This window comes from Bactrocera dorsalis, chromosome 1, assembly GCF_023373825.1.
Source record: "Bactrocera dorsalis isolate Fly_Bdor chromosome 1, ASM2337382v1, whole genome shotgun sequence".
Lineage (NCBI taxonomy): Eukaryota > Metazoa > Arthropoda > Insecta > Diptera > Tephritidae > Bactrocera > Bactrocera dorsalis.
Window position 1 is genome coordinate 841,071 of NC_064303.1, and position 26,214 is coordinate 867,284.

At 37.9% G+C, this 26,214-nt stretch overlaps 1 protein-coding gene across 4 annotated transcripts in view; it reads left to right on the forward strand.

Annotated features, from left to right (window-relative positions):
* Positions 1-22,554, forward strand: part of LOC105232449 (uncharacterized) — a 127,857-nt gene extending 105,303 nt beyond the window's left edge. For 3 of the 4 annotated variants that reach the window (XM_049448635.1, XM_049448638.1, XM_049448640.1), the window contains 5 exons: positions 4,775-4,908; positions 10,321-10,440; positions 13,043-13,217; positions 16,944-18,924; positions 19,051-22,554. In XM_049448635.1, coding sequence (XP_049304592.1) covers positions 4,775-4,908; positions 10,321-10,440; positions 13,043-13,217; positions 16,944-17,659 — 1,145 coding nt within the window. In that variant the 3' untranslated portion in view covers positions 17,660-18,924; positions 19,051-22,554. The remainder of the gene's footprint in view (positions 1-4,774; positions 4,909-10,320; positions 10,441-13,042; positions 13,218-16,943; positions 18,925-19,050) is intronic. The other variant, XM_049448641.1, reaches the window with a different exon arrangement.
* The last annotated feature ends 3,660 nt before the right edge of the window (positions 22,555-26,214 follow it).

Sequence of the window (26,214 nt, forward strand, 5' to 3'; positions counted from 1 at the left end):
TTTATGAATAATCAAAAAGTCCAGCAGAGCCCGTTTACCCCATCCAGTGCAGCACGCGCATATTTTGCTAATGTATTTTTCGGCAACGTGCTGAGCATCTCGACACTTATTGCATACTGCAAGGGGCAGCAGCCAGAACACTCAGAAAAAGTTATAAATAAACAAATCCAACGTCAACGCCCGCACCCACACACACGCTATCTCTGTGAACATACAAATAGCCGTGCTTGGTGGACTCAAGAACGATCGACGCCAACTGTCGCTCCATCATTTTGTCATGGCAACATCCGTTTCAAATTGACCATTTGCGACGGTAAAAGCCAAAAAAAACCGACTAAAAGTGGAAAATGGCACAAAAATGTGAAAAATTTGCTAAGAAAAAATTGCAGAAGACTATTGGCAAGCAACGGGGAGAACCGAAAATAGATTGCATGAAAATAAACTCTAGACACTCGACAACATAGATTGACTTTTGCGAGGGTACGAGGGGGCGCGGACGTTTGGACGGCGGTCAATGGCGTCAGCAGACAAGCATTGATGCAAACTTGGGGGCGCCACGTCTGCACATTCGTCTGGCCAACGTGCGGCATACATGCATACACATGACAATGTGTGCACTTTAACGAGTAACGGTAAATAAATGAACACGAATGTGAAACAAAAACTGACGAAAAACTGCGAATCATATGGCGAGTAAACAAAAATTCGCAGATAAAGGTGAAGCTACGTCAAGCGAAAAATAGAAACTTTGACGGCGGAAAAGAGTCAGAGATATGGAAGCTTTATAAGAGTTGCTTGGAAAAGATGCATAAAAATCGCAGTTGAATTTTTATTGCAATTGCAGATGGAAACAACTGTTACCGAGTAGCTGGAGAGGACTAGCGGGTACGCTTAACTAAATTTGAGTGGGCGCCAAGGCAGCCTTCCAAACGCTTAGCAGTATGGAATATTAAATTAAACTTCTCTATATAATTTGAATAGTAGACTTCTGGAAGAACACTTAGTTATGTCCCAAAAACGAATGACATGAACTTCTTTTAATCCATGCTTATGAATATTAGCGAATGTTTCTGGCAAAAACTGGAGGCGTTCGCGCGGAAATTAATGCCCGCACGGCTTTGCCTTTCTCCTTTATGTATATCTTTTATTGCTTAGAAGACGCAACCTTCCCTCCCAACTTCAACACATACTCCTTATTGACATGTGAGCACAGGAAATATAGCCACGAGTGATCTCTGCGACGCAGTTGTCCAAGTTGTCAAGAAATGCAATTGAAGGAGAAGAATTTAAACAAAGTAAAGTTCCCTAAACCTTAGGGCAAATGAGTGCCGCTTTGAACACGTTCAAGCTTCTTAGCAAATGTAGCCTTTTACGAGCGCTCTTCCCCACATGAATACACCATAGAATTTTGCCACTTTTGATGAGAAATTTCACATTTTATGTCTTCAATATTTGGTCGCCATGAAAGCTTTATATCAAGGACAATCCTTAGGTATTTCACTTTATCAACAGATTGAAGACGTTAACCTCCGAAAAAGAGAAGAGATGCGTTTGGAATCTCATACCTCCTAAAAAAGTTTTACTTTAGTTGACGCCTTCGCCACGTTGAATACCACATTGAGATACGTTGAGATAAGGTGCTTGGATTCGATTCCACCTCAAACCTTTCGAGGGCTGTAAACGCCTCCAACGGCCCCACATTACTGAAGGCCCTCACGATTTGAGAAAGTTGCCTGCTAGGAATTCCCTCCAGCTATATCACTGCATCGTGCAAGCCAGTTTAGAGGGATTTGTCATTAATATAGGCTTTCTGGGGTTTTATCAATTTACCTCTCGGTATTCTGCTCCTAATATACAGATTGTTGAATTTATCCAATGTTTTCAACAGAAACGAGGATAGGCTAAAGGGTCTGAAATTCTTAACACCGTTTTAAGAGCTCTTTCCATCCTTAAGTTTAGAAGCAAGTCTAAAGGCCTCGCGAACATGGCCTTAGTTCGCGTAGATGGGGACTGTACCTCCTTCAAAACTAGACTCTCAAATGAACTTAGCACTATATAATATTAATTAAGCTTATTTACATAATTTCCAAAAGATTCCTAATGCAAATTTTTACTGAATATGTATTACCGCCGTTTACTTTAAACCATTTATTTTTCTTCAAATATTTTTCACGAGTTTACTTGCGCTGTCATCGTCGTGTTACGGTACTTGACGACTAGGAAAACTTTGTAAGCAATTTTCCTTTCGTTACTATTACAAACAGTGATTTTCGCTACGAGCGCCGAAACGTAAATTTATGGCAAACAAAACTCATTAATTCAGAAATTCACGAAATTGTTCGAAATGAAATTTATCACAGAAATTGTGATAAAAGCAATAAAAATATGCAGCGGGAATGACAATAAAGCAAACTCACATTTTGAAGGAAATCGGAAAATCAATGAAATGAAAAAGCTCAAGAACAGTTGAAAACAATATTATAAGCTGGAGAATTTAAGAAGGAGTGATAACCGATTCAGATATATATTAAAGATATTATCAATACATTTGTCAGACATTACCTAATTATATGAATGCGAAAGCTTATCGCTCAAAGGGGTTCAAAAAAGTCAACTACTAAAAATGTCGCATCTGGCAATAAAAGCAGATGATTCATAAGCAAACTAGTCCCATCACACTCGCTCAGAACCAGCAACCAGCTATCGTAAATCCCGTTCATAACTCAAACTCCACAGCAAATAGATGAGCACGTAACAAAAAATTCGAAAAGTATTAAATTCACATTACTCATTTCAACTATTCAACTTTTCAAATGTGCTTCACTGGCGCCACCGAAATAAGTACCTGCCGAGAGTTTACGACTGCCGCTTTTATTCACAGCTTTTAATTGATTTTTAATGCAAGTTCTGGACTTTTGCGGCTGCGACGAAAATAAAAGCAGCAAATCGCAAAGGCAGATAAGCAGTTAAAAGCGAAGAGGCAGGATGTTACACTCAGCCATTCAGGCAGTCATCAAACAAAATTAAAAAGCGAAGGGAAAGAGTGAAATCAAAGCGAGACGAAGATAATTCACTTGCAGAAAACATGAATTGTCGAAAAGTTTATTAAAACACTATAAGAAGGATATCTCATGTCTGGTGGAGAGCAAAGATATGATACTGCACTGTACAACTCTATTTACATACGCAGGAAACGCAGTCGAGCACCTGCAGTGCGGCAGTCGCTGGTTTATTGTCAACTTCTGGCTATTCGCCTCATTTTTTTTTGTTTATTGTAAATTGTCGCCTCGTCGCCTTTTAAGTGCAAATTTTATTAATGATTTCGTTGCACATTTTGCAGCACAACTTTTTGCTATTCAAACTTTTATTCATTTAATGCACTTTCCCGCTCGCCAGCCAGCTCTTTACCGCTCGCCAACGCCGGCTTCAGTTTTCGTCATGGCCCATCTCATATTCTCCTTTGTCGCGCATTACCGGTTCAACACTCAGCAAACGCTACTTACTTTTTTCTCGCTGCCATATTACAGCGCAGAAAGTTTTAAATAATGCTCTGCATACATATTTTTAGGCGCTGAAAGTTTCACCTTTGACCTGATTTCGGCAACGGTAATGACTTCGTCGGCACAATTGAGCTTAATTACCCGATGACATAGAGATTTCTACAAAACTAAACTTTTATCTCTTCAACACACACAAACAATTAAATATTTTTACATACATTTAGGCGCACTGGCCCGGAAAACTGTTTTTAAAGCGCTGGATCAACTGGTGTTAAGTAAAAGTTTCGAAAAAGAGTTGGGTAGAATATAAGTATAGTACAGTAAAATGAAGAAATATGTTTCTGAATTTTGACCAGATTATTGATTAAAACGAGCTATATAAATGCTTTGTACAAAGTTATATTTTTATTCTTTCGCAACATGATTAAACAAAGGATATAATAATCTTGTTCACCGAACAGTTGTGTGTATCACCAAAAACTAATCGAGTTAGATCTAGGGTTATATATATACTTTGTAACAAATGGGTCCCAGAAATTGAAAATACAACGCAAAATATTTAATCCACTCCGATGATTTTTGACTTATTTGCATGTCAAACTCATAAACCATATCTCTACGGCAGTTATAATGCGCTCTATGAATGGGGGATCGGAAGTCACACCATCACGCCTGCCTAAAGAGACCAGTTTACGATACTCTTTTTGAAAAAAGTTCAGCTTTATCAGGAGGAGTGGAGCAAGAACCCAAAATATACACCAAAATCATTCGAACGGACTCGCGAGAGATGTCGAGCTCTCTCGCATTCTCTCTAACAATTGCCTGACGATTTTCAAGCACCATATCCTTATTTTTTTAATATTTTCATCAGTAATGGCCGAAAATTATTTTAATCGGCCCAAAACTATTCAAGCCCCCAAATACCGAATAAATGGACCACAGTTTTTATTGCCAACTTTTTATCAAAAATATTAGAATTATTTCCTTTTCAAAAATGGATTATCTGATTTTATAAATCTCTTAGCCATATATCTAACAGAAAGATTTTCGAACTTCCGACTGACTTTATATCACAAATGTCGACGAATACGTGAGTTTGAGTTGTAGCACTCGAACTTAGCCCCTCCTTCAGTTTGAGTCGTGACACCTGAACTTAGCTCTTCCATACTCTTTTAGCAAGCTTTCTTTTCAATATTTTCGTAGCATATGTTTTGTAGATTTATTACAGAACCCTCTTATAAATTCCAAAATTAATGCAATTTCTCTTGTTTCAGAAGTACCGGGAAAGGATCCAGCTATTTCCGGCATAAAATCACGTTATCGTGTTGGTGACATAGTACGTGGCAATTGCACGTCGCGGCATTCCAAGCCAGCGGCAAATCTAACCTGGACCATTAATGGACGAGAGGTGGGTGTATGAGTAATCAATATCAAATCTAAGAAAACTTACACAAAAATCATGAAATGGCTCATAGAAAATACGCGCTATAATTAGCCACAAATAAAATGATACGTAGAAGACCACCTTATAATTTGCTACAAGTATAAGAAACGGTATAGTTTACCATAAACTATCGGGTATCTAACTAGAATACCCGATAATTTATAATATCGGTTATTATATTTGTTATCCTACTGATAAACCCAATTGTTTATGGCAAATATTATCGGTTATTATATTTGTTATTACTTTGGTACCATATAACTCCACGACCTTCAATCTCTCTGTTCAATTTTCAGAGTATTTTTACCACTTAAGCCAAAAACGGACAGTTTTAATGGAGATCATGGCTAGAAAATATTTCATCTATCCTTTTAAAGGGCATCATTTCGGTGTTAAAAATTGTTTTGGATACTTTTATCGAAATATCTAATCACTTCTCGGAATGAGGAAGACTATTTAATATGAGCTTTAAATAGAAAACACTATTGCATAAATCCTTCTAATTCCGCAACAAATCTGTGCGCTCAATTAAATTTTGTTTACCTACCGCCTGTTGGGAGCTGTTTACTCGTATTTAAATACTTTGGCACACAAATTTTAATTACATGCATTTCGAAAGTCCCAAAATATGTAAACTTTACTAAAAATTAAATACAAATGCGCATAATTAATGGCGTGTGCGATTGCGGGGGTGCAAAGTGGCAGGCAATCAACGTTTCGGACTTAATATGAACGCTTTGTTAAACAGTTATAAATAACTAAATATGCGAATTGGTTTGTAGCGGAACATTTACACGCTCAAATTGCAGCAAACTATGTGGAAAATTCTGGAAAATTTAAATTAAATACTACACGCGAGCACACACACAGGCATAGATACACATGTGCTTCTTAATGCACAAGGACGCTGCCGCATAATTGTTTAATGGTGATTTGTGGTAGTTAAAAGCAAAAGTTTCGGAGAATATTATGTACACCTAGTACGTAGTAATTGTTTTTGTTTGTGTTGCATGAAAATTTCGGTGCGCAAAAGTTTCCGCCGGAGCAAGTATCAGCTGCATGTAGTGACTTCTTTCGGCTAATTTGCGAAATCTGGCTCAGTGCCTAAATGCAAATATATGCAAAATGCCGCAACGCAGCAAAACACACGTAACCGGCTCCGTATGCACCAGCGTAGAGGCATGGGCATGATGGTCACACCGCTGACACGCCTTAATGTTCCGGCCGGACATTAAGCATAATTACAGGCACATGATGTATGTAATAGTGGCGATGGCAACAACAAAAACAACAACAACAATGTGCAAGCAATACAAACTACAGTCGACTGCAGCGAGCAGTTTAGACGCCGCCACTGTTGCATACAACACGTAGTGCGACCGCAGCAAACATGTCACAACAATTTTAACATACGCCACATAAGCACACGCTCACTTGCGCGCAGCAGCAGCAGCTTATGTGTGTGGCGTAAAACTCTTCACATGTAAAACACATTACCGCAAGCCCGCATGGTGGCAGGCAACAGTTGCCGTACGCCTGACAAAACTTTGGCTGCAACCAACTGCGCTGCCCATCACATGCACACACACACACACACCCACACAATCACAAACGGCTGCATCCCCTTGCATTAGCAGCATTATTTTCGTAGCGCAGCTGCACATAATTTTTACCTCGGCCACCACTTGCGCCGCGCCGCACACTGCTTTCGCATCTGCCGGCCCATAAAGCACACCTTCGCCTCGTCGCAAGACCGCAAATTTTCACTGAAGCTCACATGACTGTCAGCTGCCGGCCCTTTGCTTGTGCGTGGGTGTTTCACGTATGGCGTGTCCTCGAGTGGGAACCACACAGTCGCTGTCCCTGAAAACTCAGAGCTGTGCTGGCGCTAACTTGGCGTAATTGGAGCCTACAGGGAATTAAAAGGATTTGGAAAGCAAAGGTGGTCAGAGCGCAAGTTCAGTAGGCTTTATTGTTTGTCATATGTCCGCAGTTTCAGAATTTTAAAGTTATGTTTTTCAAGCCTTGTTCTGGTTATTATGAATTAATAAGGGAAAATGCATAGAAGGAATCAATGCTTAGTCAAGGTATAAAAATTTACCCGGCACTAATAAAATTTTTTTCCAAGATTAACTTATTCGATAACTGAAGACAAGTACTGGACCGCAAGACCGCTCTAGGGCTCAGATAATGTCGTTGCGTACATATATAAGAAGGAGTAGGCAGAGAGAAGTAAGTTGCTAATGGGGGTATAACCGCAACAGGTTTAAATATGCAATCAACCTCCCCAAGAGTAAACTCGGACTACTGGCATTTATACAACATGGGTTTAGCTTCTTTCGAAATTTGCCGGTTCTGGTCCGGTTTGGATCCATATTTCCAAACAGGGATCACATCGCTTCGCTAGCTACGGAAGTATGAGTTCTTACTGGATATTCTTACTAGACATTGGAAAGAGCCGAAACAGATATTGGCGGCCTCACTAAATTTGTGAAAGGTTCAAAACCAATTGTCGATTTATGGGAATCTTTATGGCAAAGTTTTATTGAAGCTCTAGGTACCACAGCGGACCTGCGTTGGAAACTGTCAAAAAGAGATCCCCTTTTTATAACAGACCATCTAACCTAACCTAACCTTATGCAAACTTTTTTAATGTTCATGTAAACTTGGACAAGTTTTGTAAGACGCGACAAGTTTGTCTGGCAGTTTTTACCATAAAAAAAGTCGAAAGCCGAGTTTACTCGAAATTTGAAGATCGTAAAGTCATCGAAAACTTGCCGACTTGCGGCGCGTCCGTTCACCTCTGCTAATGACGATCAATTCAACACATTTTAGTTAATGTGTTGGGTATGAAGGCCGACATTTGATTTGTGTCTCGGTGTGTATTTCAACATACACCGTCTTCTAGACCCACACTTAGCTTTCGAATACAAGGAAGTGTTCTTTTCGAAAAAAAAAACGAATCATAGAGCTCGTTTCAAAAATTCTGTTACAATCGATGACAATATACAACAAGTAAAATTTTTAATACTCGCACTTATATTTAACAATAAATATGGATAAAGAACTTAAGAATTGAGTTTTAAACTCTCCGTCCTTCTTCCGCATTTTACAAAGCACGCAGCGAACAGCTTCCCACAGGAAAATAAATTTCCTCAACTAGTAGCCATATTTTATATTTGTTTGGCACTAAAAACTTCCGCTAAATCCCATTGGACACCCACAGTTGCACAGCTACGCACTCCACTTATATTTAAAAGGCCAAACTTTGCATCCATAGATGCGCTCGTGAGCACTGTTTACCTACGCTCGCAAACTTCTATCCACCACACAAGCGACACACAGCCACATGTGCATGAATCGCATAATGCCAAACTTGGAAGTGCATTGAATTTGGTCACCACATTTCGCCGCACCACACCACAAGTGCGGGCGTTGTAAGCACGCCCTGAGCGCGCGGCCCACACCTGCACGCTTATCTTGCTTGCTAATAATTTAGTTTTACTGTCGCCCCGGTGTGGTCTGTTTATTTAAAGTTTTTCGGTGATTGTTATTCTTGGTGAATATCTGGAGAAAAAACCGCAAACGTAATAAGCCATTCCCGAAAATGTTGGTCGTTGATATGTTTATTCTTTTAAATATTCGAAAATAGTGCAGGACCAACTTTCTGGCGCTATTTCATTTTGCTGCGGCGATACTTGTAGCCGAAGCGACATTGTTTCTCGTTGCACGTGCATTCTCTATTTTACTATGCCTTACATATATGTTTATGGTATATACATATCATTACATACAAACACGATTACATACCGACTATTGCATGCGCCTTCGCCATTACCGTTATAGTACAAATTGTCATAAATCTGCAGTTGTGTGCTTGAATTTTCATTTCATTCTGCCGAAGCAAAATTGTAAAAGTTCTGCAAATTATGGAGACGATTTTCGGCAATAACAGTTACTTTTTTGTACCGTTAACATACAAACAAACTAGCAAACTGACAATTTAATGACAGTTGAAAAGTAATTTACGAGAATAATTTAATTTTCCTTCAGTTATGCCAGAATTGGCACGATAAAGGAAGAGCGGAAATATTTTTAATTTCTGCTGGAATTTGAGGTTATGGCACAATTAATACCAACAAACTTCTGACTTATAATCTCAACCTCTAAAGAATTTCCGGTAAATTCTTGAAGAAGCATAAACAAGCATGCAATGTGCTCACAAGTCTTGAACTCGGCATACGATTTTTTATTGATTTGAGCAAAGCTGAGTTTTATTTATATTTGCATATTTTTAAAAAATTCCAAACCAAACAACAACCAACAAATAAAATACTGGGACGACGTAATTGATGATCCGCCGGCCGATTGCCAGCAAAGTCTCTTTGTCTTTGCCCCAAATGCTGCCAACCAGCGACTTGAGGATCTTGTTGCAGCTCCGTGCCAATCGCGGTTGTGTGCAGAGTGAAGGAATGCAGATTGTAATTGTAAAACCTAACATTTTAAGTTTGATTATGTCAAAATTTTGACATCGACGTCGTCTGAGGTCCAGTCGGTACTCCTTCATTCAGTTCGTATATTGGATGGCCGCATATTTGGCAGGAGAGAGTTTTAGGCTCCCTTCAATGAAAAAGCGAGAAAGTCCTAGAAGATAGGTGTTCCCTTTTGAGCGCATGCCATCAATTCTAGTTTCGAAATATAGTTATTAAACAATAGCGGGAAGAGAACACCACCCTACGGGACCCCTGTTTAATTCTTCTTAGTTTATATTGATCACCTCTAAATAGTACCGATAATTGATGATCGCTCAGTTAGTTCATAGCTCACCTCTTTAGCCCTAGAGAGAGCATTATTTGTTCGATGTTCTCAAGTAGCATTGTGTGGGTAACTGGGCCAAAGAGGTTTCGACAATGCGAATGGTGATTAGTGATAAATTGAGTGAAATAGTTTACAACCGTTGAGCGTAGGTGTGTCAGCATCAGCATATTTGTTTCGTCTGGGCCGATGGATTTTGATGCCTTTGATTTGTTTGGATCAGTAAGTAACACGGACAGGTATACGGATATGGCTAAATCGACTCATCTCGTTACACCTATTTATACATTTTCTCTAAAAGGTCCATTAAAGTTTTTTCTGTGTGTTGCAAACTTCGTGGCTAACTTAATCTACTCCGTTCAGGATATAACCATGACTTCAATGACGTCCGTAACCAAACTCATTCACTTTTAGTTCTGTTATGGCCCCGTAAATAGAGAAAAATGTAGAAGGCTTGACTAAGTGGACTTAAAAATATCCACATACTAGTTTAACCAAGAAATAAAGCAACAAGTATACTCTGTATTCATATAATTCAATATATTTTTTTTTTACTTTCAGACCAATCCCTCTCACATACGCCATCACAAGCCCATGCGAGAAGCGCGCGAACTGGAAACAGCCGTTTCGGGCATCCACTTCGTGATCACACCGCAGCATTTCAGTGCAGGAAAATTGAAGGTAAGCGAAAGAAATGACGAAACGTCACAAAAACCTCAAAGCACCCACCCAAAGTGTAATTTCGCTTTAGCTGTCTGTCGACCAAACTAGTAAACGACGTTTTCGCCCAAAAGAGACGAGTGCGCATTTCCTACAAACACACAAATTTTATAGCAATAGTGACAGCAAATGACTCACAAGTCATTCAAGTCACAGCAGCCACGAACGCGTGGAATGTCCGTTAACCGAGAACAAGCGCCGCTAATTAAGCTATTAGGCGATAAACAAAAACTTCAAACGGCAGTTGAGCAACAGCAGCACGGCGTATAATTGAAATGCCCACAAGCAGATAGTGGCAGCTGAAATTGCGTTGAGCGCCCGCAAAAAAAGAGCCTCGACGAACTAATCTAAACGCAGGAAAGCGAGCGGCGCGTTGCAAGAAAAACAGTCCGACGCGTAGTCACGGTCAATTTTTATGAGGTCACGTTGCTGTTTAACCGCCCAACAACAATAATAGCATACTTTAAGTAGCAACAAAGTACCGTTAGCGTTATTGCGGAGGCGTTGAAAGGGTGTGCACGAGCGCGAAACAAACGACCATAAAAGCATATAAACAATTTAATGTTCCTTCTACTTAATTGGCCGCAATGAATATGCGTCCGTTATGTTGCAGAAGCACATATTTTGTTTGGACGACTGCTACATAGTTGTTGGAGGCGCACGCGCACACACGCGCCATTTAAGCCACTTGATGCGATTTAATTGTTTCTTTTCCGCAGTTGCGTGTTCTGTCGCTTCACGAAAAAAATGCAGCGAGCGTAGAGCAGTTGTGCGTGTGTCTGCTGTCATGCTCCGCTTTCGATTGCCTTCGCCGCATGGCAAGTTACCCGCTGTTCATAATGCCCGAATGTTTTATTGCTTGCGTGCGCCATTCGTATTCGCCCCGGCCAACCAAGGAGTCAAAAACGCAGCAAAATGTGTGCTTAGGCTTTGAAAAAAGCGTACAAATAGCGTTGCAACAGCTGCGTGGCAAGTGCAGCGCTGGTCGAGCGTTAAGCTCGTTTTGTAGTCGTATAATAAAGTACACATTCGGCACAAATGTGTAATTGCTTTTTATGGCACAAAGGAGTCAAACAAAGTGCATTTGTCGTAGAGAGAGGGAGAGAAGGAGAGAGTTATGGCAAGGCTGTCCAATAGAAAAAACAGCATTGTTTTAACTTTAAACTAAAGCTGGATGGAGTCATGTGGAGAAGCTCACACAAGTGGGGATTCTTTTACATATGGCTAAAGTCTCTCACGACTTCCGGTCTTAGGTGTATCAATCAGTATCCTCTGGGCAGCCGAAGAACTCAGCCGAGCTAAAGTGAGAAGGCGTATCAACCCTCCCAGAGTTGTGCGCTCGGTTTGGGACCCGACTCGTAAAAAAACACCCCCAATGAAAGGATCAAAATAACTTCATATGACGACCCGTGCAAACGTGTTAAGGATTACCATTTAATAGCATGCACCTGAAATGTCCGGGCAGTTAATTGGGAAGGTGCTGCTGCCCTTCTGGTTGATGTCCTGGTAAGGGTCCAGCGTCTAGCCACAACCCGCGTCAAAGCGAAGTTCTTCAGCATACAGATACCTGTCCTTACGCATTGGTGTTACACAGCGGTAGTCAAGCCAATCTTTCTTTACGTTGCTTATCATACAGATAACCATATCAAACAAGAAACTGTTGGATACGAGTACAACGGCTCACTGCTCTCTGTGTTGCCGGAGCACTAAGAACCACTTTAACGGCTGAATTTGAAAGGTTACTAAACCTGCCAAGAATTGTGAAAGATTGGTGGTGCTAGGAACATAAAATCTTGAGACAAAGCTCGATATGCAGAACGACAGTGAATAAAATAGATCACCTACACTCACGCTTTATCTGAGAGGGCGCAGGGGCACGCGAGCCACCAGCGAAATTCTTAAAATATACATGCGCCTGTCAATTGCTTGACTACTGAACCAGTTCAAGAAACACGCAAATCTTTAGAAACGATATACATACAACGAAATTTCCGAAAGCGCTGACAGACGGATCAGGGTGAGATAGAATGTTTTAGGAGCATGCGAAATCGCCAAGATCATATGCAAGGGAGCGGAAGAAAAACCCGCAGGTTTTGTACTCAAATGGTCTTAATAAGACTGCAAAAGGGTTTTAAGCTTAGTCACAGGTCAGAAACCACTCGCCTTGCATGTGAGCGGTATGGGCATTATTAAGTATGAAATATGTATAAAGTAGGCATAAGAGCGACATTGTAAAATTTTCTCAGCTTACGTTCGGGCTTATCCAGAACTCAACCTAGATAGCTAGGAGCTTAGCTGTTCAAAGAATTGGATGAAGTATAATAATTAAATTTGTAGTTTCTAATAAACTTTGTAAAAAGCAATAACGTCATGCACCACGTAAACTTAAGCTCGTATTAATAAACGTCCATCAGGCATTACAAAGAACCTGTAGGCCTATGCATGTATAGCGTAATAGCCAGCCAGTGTAACCTAACCTAACCTGTTTTGATTTAACATTTTTCCCAATTTATCTAATTATAACTTATTTCAATTAAAACAAAAAAAACTTTGCACTTTTCAGATACGCTGCACTGCACACATTCACGATGTCTACTGGAAGTCGACAGAGAAATCGATTGAGGAAGAGCGCCACAAACACAACATCAACTCGGTTAATACATTTTCAGATGATTACTTTGATTCGGAGGATGAGCAACTGATAGATCGATCGGACACATACACGACGCATATCAAAGGTAAGTGCGTGCGGTAGACAAGTGGTGTTGCTAGACACGATTACACTCTGTGAATAAGTACTCATTCTCTCACTATAAAATAATAGTTATAAGAGCTGTAAGGTTTGAGCTGAAGTACACAAGCAGACTAAAAAGCCAAGCCACTAGCCTCCTCCATAAAGTCACTTAATATGATAGTAATTATGTCAATTCATATCCAATATTCATATACAAACTCATTTACTTCTCAGCATTTAAGTAAAATTATGTCCACATGTGGCTAAAAATGCGCCCTTAAGCGCAAGCAAACATTTCCTAGAAAATAAACAGCAAGCGGAGAAGCTAAACTTCAAGGGTGGTACAACATTATTAGAATCAGGTATATAGCACATTATATGTATATACAAGAGAGATGCAATTTCGGCGCTTTTCTCCAATACAATGTTGGCCAAAAAAGCACAACAAAATTAAAGTAGGTTGACTTACTCATACATGTATATTAGTGTAGCACATAGGTAAGCAATGTGTGTACACTGCCTCATAAAGGAGATGAAATTTGTTAGGAATAAGTAGGAAAAAATATTACCGAACTCAAAAAGCCAGTAGTGACGTGTGCAACAAGGCAAAAAAAAAGCTGAAGCACAAAAAAAGGGGAGAGACAGTCCAAAAAGTGAGTTGCGAAATCTAGAGCAAGTGCAGTGGAAACTGTTGCAAGTTTGCAGCCCCCTTGCAACTCGCCAGATGCTTATGAATTTACATAAGTACACATGAATTTACTTAAATACACATGTATATGTATATTTCATAGCAATTCATTCACTAAAAGTTTTTGCTATGCACACACGAGCGTACATTTATCAAATTGTTAAGTATGTCGTGAAATATTTTATGTCAACTAACTGGCGCTGTTTAGAATTATGATGATTTGAATATGGCAAAGGTAAAAAGAAATGATGAAGAATATACTCGTATAGTACATACACTCACTATACAAAAAGCACATTTTTGGATGTGTCTAACGGGAAAGTGTCAACTAAGCTCATGCACAGACAGATGGCCACATGCGGCAGATTGGAATTTATAAATACTTACAGAAGAGTGGAGTTTTGGTCTTACCTTAATGACTAGGAAGGGAAGAATTAGATAGGAAGGTTTCAACCAATTTGAAATGTTAAAGAACTGCAGTATATTTAATACTTCTCAATGGAATTATACAATTTTTAGGAAATAAAATGCAAAATGTATTTCAATTGCAGGGCGTTATGCATTCAAAGCAAGAATTTTATTTTTCGCCAACAAAAATTGCTCTCGCTTCGTTGCGTATTCTTGTTTGACATACTTAGCTTTTAACTTAAGCCTACAATATTCGATGAAAATGGTTGTTGAAGAAAATAATATTCTTATTTTATATAGCAGATGAATGCCACACTAAACATCTGCAACTCAAAATACAACAATTTTTACCCAAAAATGCAGCCGTAACTTTTTTTCTATATGAATTTAACTAGACTATAGATTATAATCTATGTAAGGTTAAGTTAGATGCCTGAACGAAGATCACACTGGTACTCGTACTATTATTTGTAGCCCTTTGTGAGGCCAAAGAAACGAAGAACTCCTGAGTTCAAACATATAAATTAGCAAAACGCTTAGTAGCCTGCTTAGTTCCCGCCAGCTCGGTGAGATGTCTGACGGTATGCGATCCCAAGTGTTTAAATCCTGGCCTCCCAAACGCGGGACAGTCAAGAAGGAAGTGTTGAGTTGTTTCCACCTCATCTTCCTCTAAACAACTTCTGCAGATGCCGTCTGGTAAGATGCCCAGCCTTACTGCGTGAACGGCAGTGGTCTGTTAAAAGTCCCAAAACAAAAGAGGCTAGTCTTACTAAGGGCAAAGAGATCACTAGATCTCTTGTGATCAATCAATCAATGGTGGCCCAGCGCTGACCAAGCTTTTGGAAGCCCAGCTATCCAGTGGTAGAACACAAGAGGATAAAGGAGCACCAACCAGCTTCCGATAGTGATTCTAGGGTGCTTTTTATTGCTAGCACATCAGCTTTATAATTTCTCGCGATTCCGCTCTGGCCTAGCATCAATACCAGTCTTATCACAAAGACAGTCATAGCGAGGTTAAGCACTCTTTGACTTGCCCTAAACACAATGTTAATGAGGTCAATGCTCTTCTATCTATGGATGGATGGTCACTTTGTTGAAGGAGACTGCACTCCGGAGCAGCAAATCTACTGCTACCTTAACGCTTGCATCCTCGGCCTGGAAGGCATTGCAATAGTGCGAAATGCCCGCTTTTATAGCTTTCATGCAGGCAATATTTAATTTAGATTTAAACTAAAAATAATAGATCAAATTTAGACTAAGTACCATCTGATCAAATTTTACCCGGACCGACAAAAAAAAAGAGACATTTTCACATACTTTAAAATAAATCTTTACTATTGACTTGAAAATATGCGTCTGAGAAATACAAGCATGTCAGCGTTTAATCCAACTTTCGGTACACTTGTCATAAACCTCTACTGGGATGGGCTCCAGTACGCGACAGCGAAATTTTGTTTCTTAGTGTCGGCTCATTTTTTAGAGCCCGATTTGTTAAATTCATGGGCAGTTTCGATATCATATACGAGTATATAAACTGACTTTTTGTCACCAGAAATGAAGTGTGATATATATGGGGTCCTCACCTAGGAGTAACTTGTCAAATATCTTTTTTGATATCTCTACTCCCTTAACTCCTTTTTACAAAAGATTCAGAATTTTTGGTACGCGTCTAGCACTAACCGATTTCATACCCAAACCATTAACCAAAATGTGTCTATCCTGCAAAAATATTGAGATCCTTTTCTAACTCTTTCATGTGTGACAAGTGATGATTTTAGGGTGCTAATTTACTTTGTCAACCATCTTTTACGATCTCTATTTGAGGTCGTTTCTGGAAGAGATTCAGAATTTTTGGCACGCGTCTAGTAATGACCCGCTTAATACTCAAAACATTTGCCGAAACCTGTCTATTCAAAAAATATGTTGAGATTCTCTGCTATCTCTCTGATGCCACGAAGATTTTCAAATTAAGTTTCTTGAACTCTTTCCATGTCATCATCGTCATCAGAGGCAAGTTTTCGGTGACTTAACGACCCTCACTAAATGCATTCGAAACAGAAAACTTAAACAAACCTATTATTCAATCGCACTAATTGATATATGGAAATGAAACTACACACGAACATAAAAAAAGATCTAGGATCAACCAAGGACCCAGTATGGGTCAAACTTGCTAAGCTGGTAAAAAGATTGTTACAATCTAGGACCCAGTATGGGTCAAATTTAAGCTGCTAAAATAAGTGTAGAAAAGTCTGATCTCAGCGTACAAATCACGCGCTCTCCACTTTTCAAGAAAATTCCCTTTAAGAGTTAGATTCAAAACCAAAGGTTTACGGGCCTCACAAGCTCGCGGTAAAAAAGTTGTGGTCACGTTACAAAGCTCGTTCGTATATATGTAGTGGTGCATCAGGTTTTGTGTACTTTGTGATTAAATTCGAAAACAGCATATTTTCTTTTGTCTCTTCAGTTGCAAGTACATACTTCGGATCTTGTTGCATCCTTCACGGGAATTCCAATTAAATTGCACTCTTCATTGTTTGCAGCAAGCAAACACTTCAAGAGCACTCACACCCACACACACACTGACACTTTACAATTTTACTTATCTGCAATTGGTTATATACTCTTTTGCAGGTGCCGTCTCATCCTTGAATGCCAATGGCGCAACACAACAACATTGTCATTGCCTGTCATTGCTGGTGCGCTGGGCGACAGTGGCGCTGGCGGCTTGGCATGCTACGCGATATTTTCACCAATTATGCCGGCAATTGTTTGTTTGGCGTGAAACAATGGCGTCAAAAGGAACAACAATGCAAGCAATCAGAACAACAACAACAGCAGCTACAACAACCATAGTGTATAATAGGACCCACGCGCGAGCCAAAGGGCAACTATTAAGTGGGACAAGTGCTGACGAGGCAACTTCAAAAGCTGCCGTAATGACAACACAAGCCCGAAATACAACAATAGCAACAACAAGAACAGCAGCAGCAGTTGCAGCAATGACTGCTTGCCGCAGCAACTGGGCAGTCGCTGTCGCGCAAACAAAATATCGAACGCGAAATGAAACGACGAGTTCACAATTAATAGAGAGCATAAACGTGCAGCAACAATTAGAGCGCCGACAACAACAGCACCGGCAGCAGCAGCAACATATAGTTGGCTTTGAAAAAAGGCCAGCAACACAAAAGCTTGCACTACAACTACAAAAGCACTCGCCGAAAGGGGCGGCAACACTGCCAACAATGCGAATAGCAATTAAAGCGAAAACAGCTAAAACAACAGCAACAACAAATGCCGCTGTTGCAGCAAAGCTGTTGCTTGCGCATGCAACGGCAACAGCAACATGATTCCAACGTCTGTAGAATTCGAGTATACATATATAGTAGATAAAACCAAAATAAAATCACAAAAACCAAAATAAAATCATAAAAAAGTTGTGTGGAGTGGCCGAGCGAAGCACGACGCACTTCGTTGACACAAAAATTTATTCTCTTCGGCATTGGTGATGAGTTCTTCTCGCATTCTCCTAGGCTTACTTAAACTACTCTTAAAACCCAACTGAATTTGCATCGAATGTGTGTTTTAGGCATTCATTTTCCGAAAATTTCGAAAAACGAACGCCTAAAGCGATTTAGAATTTGAGTTTTTCAGACGAAAACTAAAAAGGCCATAAGCCATTTGATGTTGTTAGCCGCCAGCAGTTTGTGTGCAAGCAATTAATGCATAGGCAACTAACAGTTATAGAACACTAATAACACTAGGCGTGTGCCACACAAAGTTACAAACACACACATACATACATATGTGTAAAGAAAAACTATTACTCAAACACTCATATTACACATGTACATAGTTACGAACGTACGTACATATGTTGTACTTCCAATTATGTAGACGATCAAACTGCTAATTTCCCCTTGTAATTGAAACCAATAATTTGATTTTGTTTTGAAAATCCAATACAAATATCAATTATAAACGCTTAATTTACCGACTGAAGTATTTTGGTGTTTACACTTTTTTATCCGACCACTAAATAGGCGTTGTTATTGCATGTTTATTGATTACTAAAATTATTTTGTTATGATTTTCAATATTGATTATTAAGGTAAGTACTCATACTCGTGCAAATATGTACATAAAGAATCAAAAAAATAATGGTAATAATAAAAAAAACAGAAAAATGTATTATTAGCAACCTAAACCACTCAAAACTCCATACTACAGTTATTAATTACTTTACCTTTATACTTATATACAAATATACGCTCAAGTATAAAACTCATTTATGTACTTGTAACCAATTTGTAAATGTGTGCCGATATAAGTACTTAAAAAAAATATATTCTTTTTTTCGCGGAGCAGTGAGATGTACTTTTTCTGCTATATTTTCTAAAAAATTTGATTTCGTTTTTTTTTTTGATGATACTTTGTTTTGGATTTTAGGTGACGATATAAATATTAATTTATAAAAGCCTATCTTTACAAGGTCTGTCCTAAATATATTAAACAAGCTTTTTGTGCATCCATTGTGACAAAAAATTACACGAAAATTGTAAATAAAACATAACCTATTTAATTATTCAATATTATTTATTTTGCCGCCTTTAAAGTAATCCCCACCAGTTGAAATACACTTATTCTAACGATTTTCCCAGTTCTCGAAATTTACACGAAAATTGTAAATAAAACATAACCTATTTAATTATTCAATATTATTTATTTTGCCGCCTTCAAGGTAATCCCCACCAGTTGAAATACACTTATGCTAACGATTTTCCCAGTTCTCGAAACACTTTTCTTAAGTATTTTTTGGAGTCGCCTTCAGCTCTTTCAGCGAGTTTTGTTTAATCTTTTCGATCGAGTAGAAACGGGTTCGACGGAGCGACAATTTCAAGTTGGGGAACAAAAAAAAATTACACGGAACTAAATGTAATGAATACAGTGGTTGATCGCTGGTGTTCATTTCGATCGATATTCTCACGCAAACGCCTCAATACGGCCAAATAGAGCTCCTTATTAACCGTCTGTCCCTTCGAAACAAATTCATGATGCACGAAAACACGAATATCGGAAGAAATACTCGTACTAGCCATTAGCTTAATATTTGAGCAGCTTTGGCGTGTTTTTTTTGGTTTCGGGTCGGTTTTTCCTTCTATTCCGATGATTGTTGTTTTGCTTGCATGCCAAACTCATGAACCATATCTCATCGGTAGTTAATGCTCTCCTTGAATTTGGGATCGGAATTCGCAAGATCAAGTATATCCAAAGAGACTTTTTTATGGTACTCTTTTGGAAAAAAAGCTTTATCGGCTTTATAGAAGCGAGTCGAGTAAAAATGCGTTTCATACCCAAAATATCCACTAAAATCATTCGAATGAACTCGTGAAAGATGTCGAGCTCTCTTTCCGTCTTTCTAATATTTGCCTGACGACATTCAAACACCATATCCTTCATTTTTTTTATTAATTTCAGCACTTGAAGAGGTCGAGATCGTCCAGAACGAGGCATGTCTTCACCGATCTCTCGACCGTCTTTGAAAGTTTTGTGCCACTCGCAGGTTTGTGTTTTAAGCATAACATAGCATTGTAGCTGATGTTCCACAGGATTCTAAAACTTTTTTCTAGAGCTACGATCATGTCCATCTAGTGCTGTTGAAGGCGTTTCGAACATCGGCGGTCGCTCGCTTTGAGTCTGGGTTTAAGTACTTTCATAAAGCTCTCCTATTATGTAGAGCTTGCATCGTCCACTATAAGTTAATGACCAGCTTACTCATTGTTTTTTGCAGAGTTCAGTGTGTAAGTATATTCCTACGAAGTCGGAAGAAGTGCAGCGATTATTTTAAGGATTTCTGCTAGGATACGGTCCGGGCCGGGGTGATTAAGATGAAGTGATGGATTTGTAGAAGTTTTATGGTTTGATCTGAACCACTAGTCTTTCTTTCATGTGTGTGAAATAGTAAGCTTTTGACAGCGGTTATGGCATGTGGCTTTGCTCAAACTCCGAGTTTTTTCATTGCTATTTTATGTCCGAGTCTCCAGGAATTTTTGTTAACATCCTCACATAGTTTTCCCCATTTTTCCAGTTTGCTCTCAGCGATGGCACGCCTAAGCTTTTTGCTGCAAATTCTTAATAAATAACAGGACCACACTTTGTAGAGTTCCATAAAATTAATTAAAAAGTGCATAAGTTCATAATGTACAGATACCACTGTATTGATATATTCGAAAAATTTTTTTTTTACAATTCTTTGAAGTTTATTCAAATCGCATTTTTTTCAATTTTCTGAAAAGCGTTTTTTTTACTTAATTTTACCTAAAAATAATCCAAAGTCCTAATAACTTTCATTAAACGATTTCGTGGTGAATCCAGAGAATAAAAATAAAAAAATATGAAAATAAAAATTAAAAAATAAAAATATAAATAAAAAATTAATATTTGTATATGTATAGGTAAGTAAAGATATTTACTTTGTTAAACAACCCTAAGCAGGTTTCCCTTATAAAAAGACGAATAGAGTTTTAGATAACCGAAACAAAAAACTTTAACGCATAAGCCAAAGAGGAAATCAAAATAAAAACTGAAACAAAAAACATAAATTTAATTAAAACTAAATTAAATAGCAAATATTTTTTTGTAAGTACTGAAGGCTGCAGTTCAATGTATAAAACATTACTAACAATATTTATTATAAAACGATATAAGAATATATAAATATGGAAAATAAATATTTACTTAAAAAGTAGCGCTAATTGTAGACCACTTCGAGATACAAATGTTGTGAAAATAATGCAAAATATCGCATTATGATGAAGTTCGTTGTAACTTAATATATAGATACTGTAAACAAATACAAAACTACTAAAAATTAAAAAAAAAAAAACAGAAAAAAAAATAAATATAATAAATAAAATATTCACAAAAGTATGCTCATCTCGAAAGATATTATAAGGTCGTGCAAGGGAAGCAGAAAGCTACTTGCAACCAAACTTTAAATTTAAGCTTTTTGCCTTTCCAACGATAACACTGTTATTTTCACGTTTTATTTTTCTTTTAGAGGCTAAAATTGTACTTTACGATTAGCTAAAACAAATCGCTGTAAATTAACAAAGCAAAACTCGCACATTTCTAGATTTTAAGACGCGCACACAACTTTCAGTTACTTACCAGGTAGTTAGTAGATAAAAAATTAGAATTTTCTTTATAGAGCGCACTTGGTTATGCCGAACAGAAAACGACTCAGCTATAAATATAATTATATAGGAAATAAAAAAATATATATAAACTTGTAAAGTAAAGTAATATATAAATAAATATTTGAGATTAAATAAATAACACTTTATTTTGTAAAAAGCCGAAAAAGTTGGAAAATAGCATACAGTCGACAAAAAAGTTTGGACTGACATGCGCAAGAGTATTGTGTATAAAACAAGCTTAAATAATGAACTGTATTTAAAAGAAGACCTATATATATACATACATACAAACATATATTATATAATTGTATAAATATAGCATTAGCATTAATGTATTACTACAAATAAACTGCAAATATGTATTTATGGGAATAATATTTATGTATGGTATATGAAAGCAAATGTTAATCCATTAGCCTCCCGCAGCAACACTTAATAAAATTATGAAAAGCGTTAAACCAAAGAGTAAACTGTGTGTTTTCCATTAAAAACATTTTTTCCGCGCATTTGTGCAACACAAATGTATAATCATATTTTCCTCGAATAAATGCATACAAATGCTGCTGCAACAACATTAACACAAAAAAAAAACAAAAACACAAATACAAATATATTTACATACATACATAAACTTTTTGTGAAAACATGTCTATATTATCATGCCAAACATAATTACAATGTATTATATAACCACGCACACATACAAACATATACAATTACCATATAAATACACACACACAAACACACAGTTATTGTGAAAACACTAAAGCAACTGTCAGAGTATGCAGAAAAGTACCGTTAAAAAACGCATAATTATTTGCTGCGTATGTGTGCGTTTCATGCGCGCCGTACACGAGTGAATTCGTTATTTTATTAAATGCAAATATTTCAGTTATAATTAAATTAAGTGCTCAAAAAACTGATAAATATTTACAAAAAGCTCCCCTGACGCAAAAATTTACACCGCATAATTATGATTTATCCGTAAATAATTAACCCGTTTTCGCCGACTTATGGACCCCCCGAGAAAAAAGCATTTAAAATTTGCGTTAAAGTTGAAAAAGTAAAAAAAAAAAATTATAATTATAATGAAAAAATTAAAATGAGATTTTAGTAAGCAGCGTTTTCGCGCTAAATATTTAGTTTTAAACAATATTAGTTGCTAAGTTGTATGAACAAGAATGTCTATGGAATACAGCCAAAATGAAAGCAAACAAATGCATGAATAAAGAACTTATAAAAACACTAACAAAACTAAAACGAGTTTTTAATGATTATATTTAATTTTCATCGGAATTTCCATTGTACAGAGAGAAATATTGCGAGCGCATCTGAATAAATAAATGTGGGGTCTAAACTTTCAGAATTTATTTAGAAAGTAAGATAAAAAAAAATATTTCGACGAATAGGTTTAAAAAGTCTTACTATTTTTTGCCCACAGTAATATTTTCTTCTGTTTTTTATGATTACATCGTTGTTCATACGAAGACACAATGACGATGTTATCATAAGAAAACGCCATAAAATACTACTGTGAGACAGTCAGACTTTACAATTTAAACTTCACGCAAAAACCCATTCCTCGAGGTATTTTTGTTCTCGGTTGGTCTGACAGTAAGTGAAATCAGTGCCAAATGTCACGCCAAAATAATCACTACTGCTTAATATACGCTTACCTTTGTGAAGTATATAAAGTGCATTCAACGATTTTTACGATGAGTGAAATTATTCAACAATGAAGTTCCATTAAATTTTGTGTGCGTAACCAAATTTCTGGTGCCGAAACTATCAGAATGTTGGAAACGGCCCTCGGTCATTATTGTTTGTCGCGAGCAAATGTTTTTGTTTGGTAAAAATTATTCAAAGAGGATCAAGAACGCGTCCTGGACGTCCTGGCCATCAACATCAACTCATGATCAATATGTCAATGAGATAAAGAAATTGGTGCTTGAAAATGAACGACTAACAATCAGAGATCTTACTGGCATCGTCGGAATATCGGAAGGATCACTGTAAACCTTCGGACCGGCCATTTCTGTCTTGAAGATGCATCACATCTATGAAGGCCGCTTGAAAGCAATGTGGATAAACGGAACGATACCTTAAAATATATATAAGAACTTATATACAGATGGACAGCCATAAAGACGGACATGACTGAATCGACTTATCTCGTCACGCTAATCATTTCTACGCAGGTTGTCTTTTATATCTCGGGATTTGTCAATCCCGACAACTCCCGACAATTTTATCGTAAAGTTTTAAATTCTTAATATTACAGATACTCAGAACGTTTTAGCATATGAGCGCTTTTGTAATGTTTTGGCGCTATTATTTTTCACAACTTTCGGCGTGGATTAAGCATATATTACATAAACATTTTACTGTAAAAAAAGGAACGTTGGATCCCACACAATTTGTTAAAGGCTCAAAAAAGCTCGTATCGATTAGTCGAGAGAAAAATTAAAAAAACATCCGGCTGCACCTTCGCTTTCAAACTGATGTTTGTTGCCTACCCAGAGGATACTTGGTCTAGGACCGGAAGTCGTGAGCTACTTAAACCATATATAAAAGAATCGTTTCTGGCAGTCTCCATTGGCAATATACTCGTAGCTAGCAATCCAGATTTTTAGAAATCTTAAATTGCCTGTCAAGATGCTGCTTCAGCGAATCAAAGACAAGTAATATTAAAAGTTTGATATTCACATCTTATCGTCTATATGTATGTCTTCTTTTCCAAAGTGGGATGGCAAATGGAGAGTGACTAGCAGTCATTCATTAAGAGAAAGAAGCAAAGTCATTTCTTACCACTTATACCAAATATTTTTACCTAAAGCTGCCCTAACAATTACTCTCACATCTTTTCAATAACATAATATTGCACTCCTTCAAAATAATACTTATGTCTCAACAGCTTTAGGCACATGCCTTTCACACCGAATAAGTTTCCCCAAATTTGTATAGCTTAATATACTAAACAGCGTTAAATTTGTCTAAATTCTATGTCATTATAACGGCAACCAGTAAACCGTTAATGCTTGCAACATGAAAATTTCAGATTAAAATCTGAAGAAAAAGCTTTCCACCAGTTAAAACAGCAAGTGCATTTGCATAAATTGCAAATAATTTTCATCATATCACGCTTACATATGTCGAAACCAATGTATGCTTGTGCAACATAATTCTCAGAAGCTCGTGCCACATACAAACACTCATTAAAACTCGTTTAGGCATGCCTTCTGTTTTACTAGTTCTCGCGCAACTGACTCGCGCCGTGATTGCTTGTAATTACGCAGAAGTAAGTTGACATTAGAGACGTCAGTGGTGGCGGCCTCATGGCAGGCAGGATACATCAAGTCAAGCATGTGTGCCGGCACCTTTTCGCACAAAACATTTAAATATTCGCAAATTAAATGCAGTTGCATTTTGACGGCTTCATTATTTACAGCGCACACATGAACACTGTGTTGGGGGAACATGTGGCACAGCGCCCGGGCGCTTTTTGTTTGTCGCTTATCCCGCCATGTAGCGAAATTGAAAATTATGCAGCAACAACAAAATGCAGCAAATCAGTGGCGCTACCCATATAACAGCCACAAAATTAATAACTCCCAAGCGAACACACACATTCACATATGTGGCGTGCATGTGCCGGTGTTGGAACGCGGGCGCTATATTGCCACAAACGGTGACATTTGCAACAGCACTCGCAACATCGACAGCAGCAACACTTCGGCACATAGTTTCACTCATTTCGGTCATTATGCAAATGCAATCAGTTAGCGGCATTAAAATTGGCTTCAATGTGGCTTTAGGCATCGCAGTTGCGCTTAGCTGGCTGCCACCAGAGATGCAGTCGCTGCATGTTACTGCCGCTGATAACGGAGGGTGCCAAATGGATAAAAATAGAAAATACAGCCACGTAATATGTGCTAATATGTGCGCGCACTTTGTTTTAAACTCGTAAAACTCGTTGGAAAATGTTAATTTCAAGCTGCGATCATGTGCCACACAACTTTGCAGCAAAGGAAGAAATTATTCACTTCATAAACATTTAAAAAATATGCAACCAAATCAAAATTCTTGAAATATGAGATACAAGCTGCCACAAAAAGCTTCTGGCTACAAAAACCGCATATTAAAATTACAAGTAAGCTTGTTTAGAACAAAGACGAACAAAGACCAAATTCTACAAGTCACTCATTAATTCCGTCCTGCTATATGGAACAGAGGCACGAACGATGACAACATCTGATGAATCGACTTTACGAATTTTCGAGAGAAAAGTTCTGCGAAAGATTTATGGTCTTTTGCGCATTGACAACGGCGAATACCGCAGTCGATGAAACGATAAGCTTAACGCCTTTCTCGAAATGTTGTTTTCAGAGTCAGTGAAGTAAAAAAATACTTCTCGCAAACAAAAATTCCGTACAATATTATAGGCATAGCTATAGTTTCATAGAGCCAACGAGCTACTTTTGGCAAAAGTCCACGCCATTTGCCTACGGCTCTTCTGCAGCAGATCTTTCCTCGACGGACCGAAGACAAGTTCCTTTCATTGATAGAAGATGTACCTCCGATATTTTGTACTTCCTCGTGAATAAAAACAGTTCGATCTTGCTAGAATTTATTTAGAGACCGTTTTCAGCGGCCCAGTTTCTGACTATACTGGGTACCCGTGAATAAGCTCTTACACGGTATTCAGA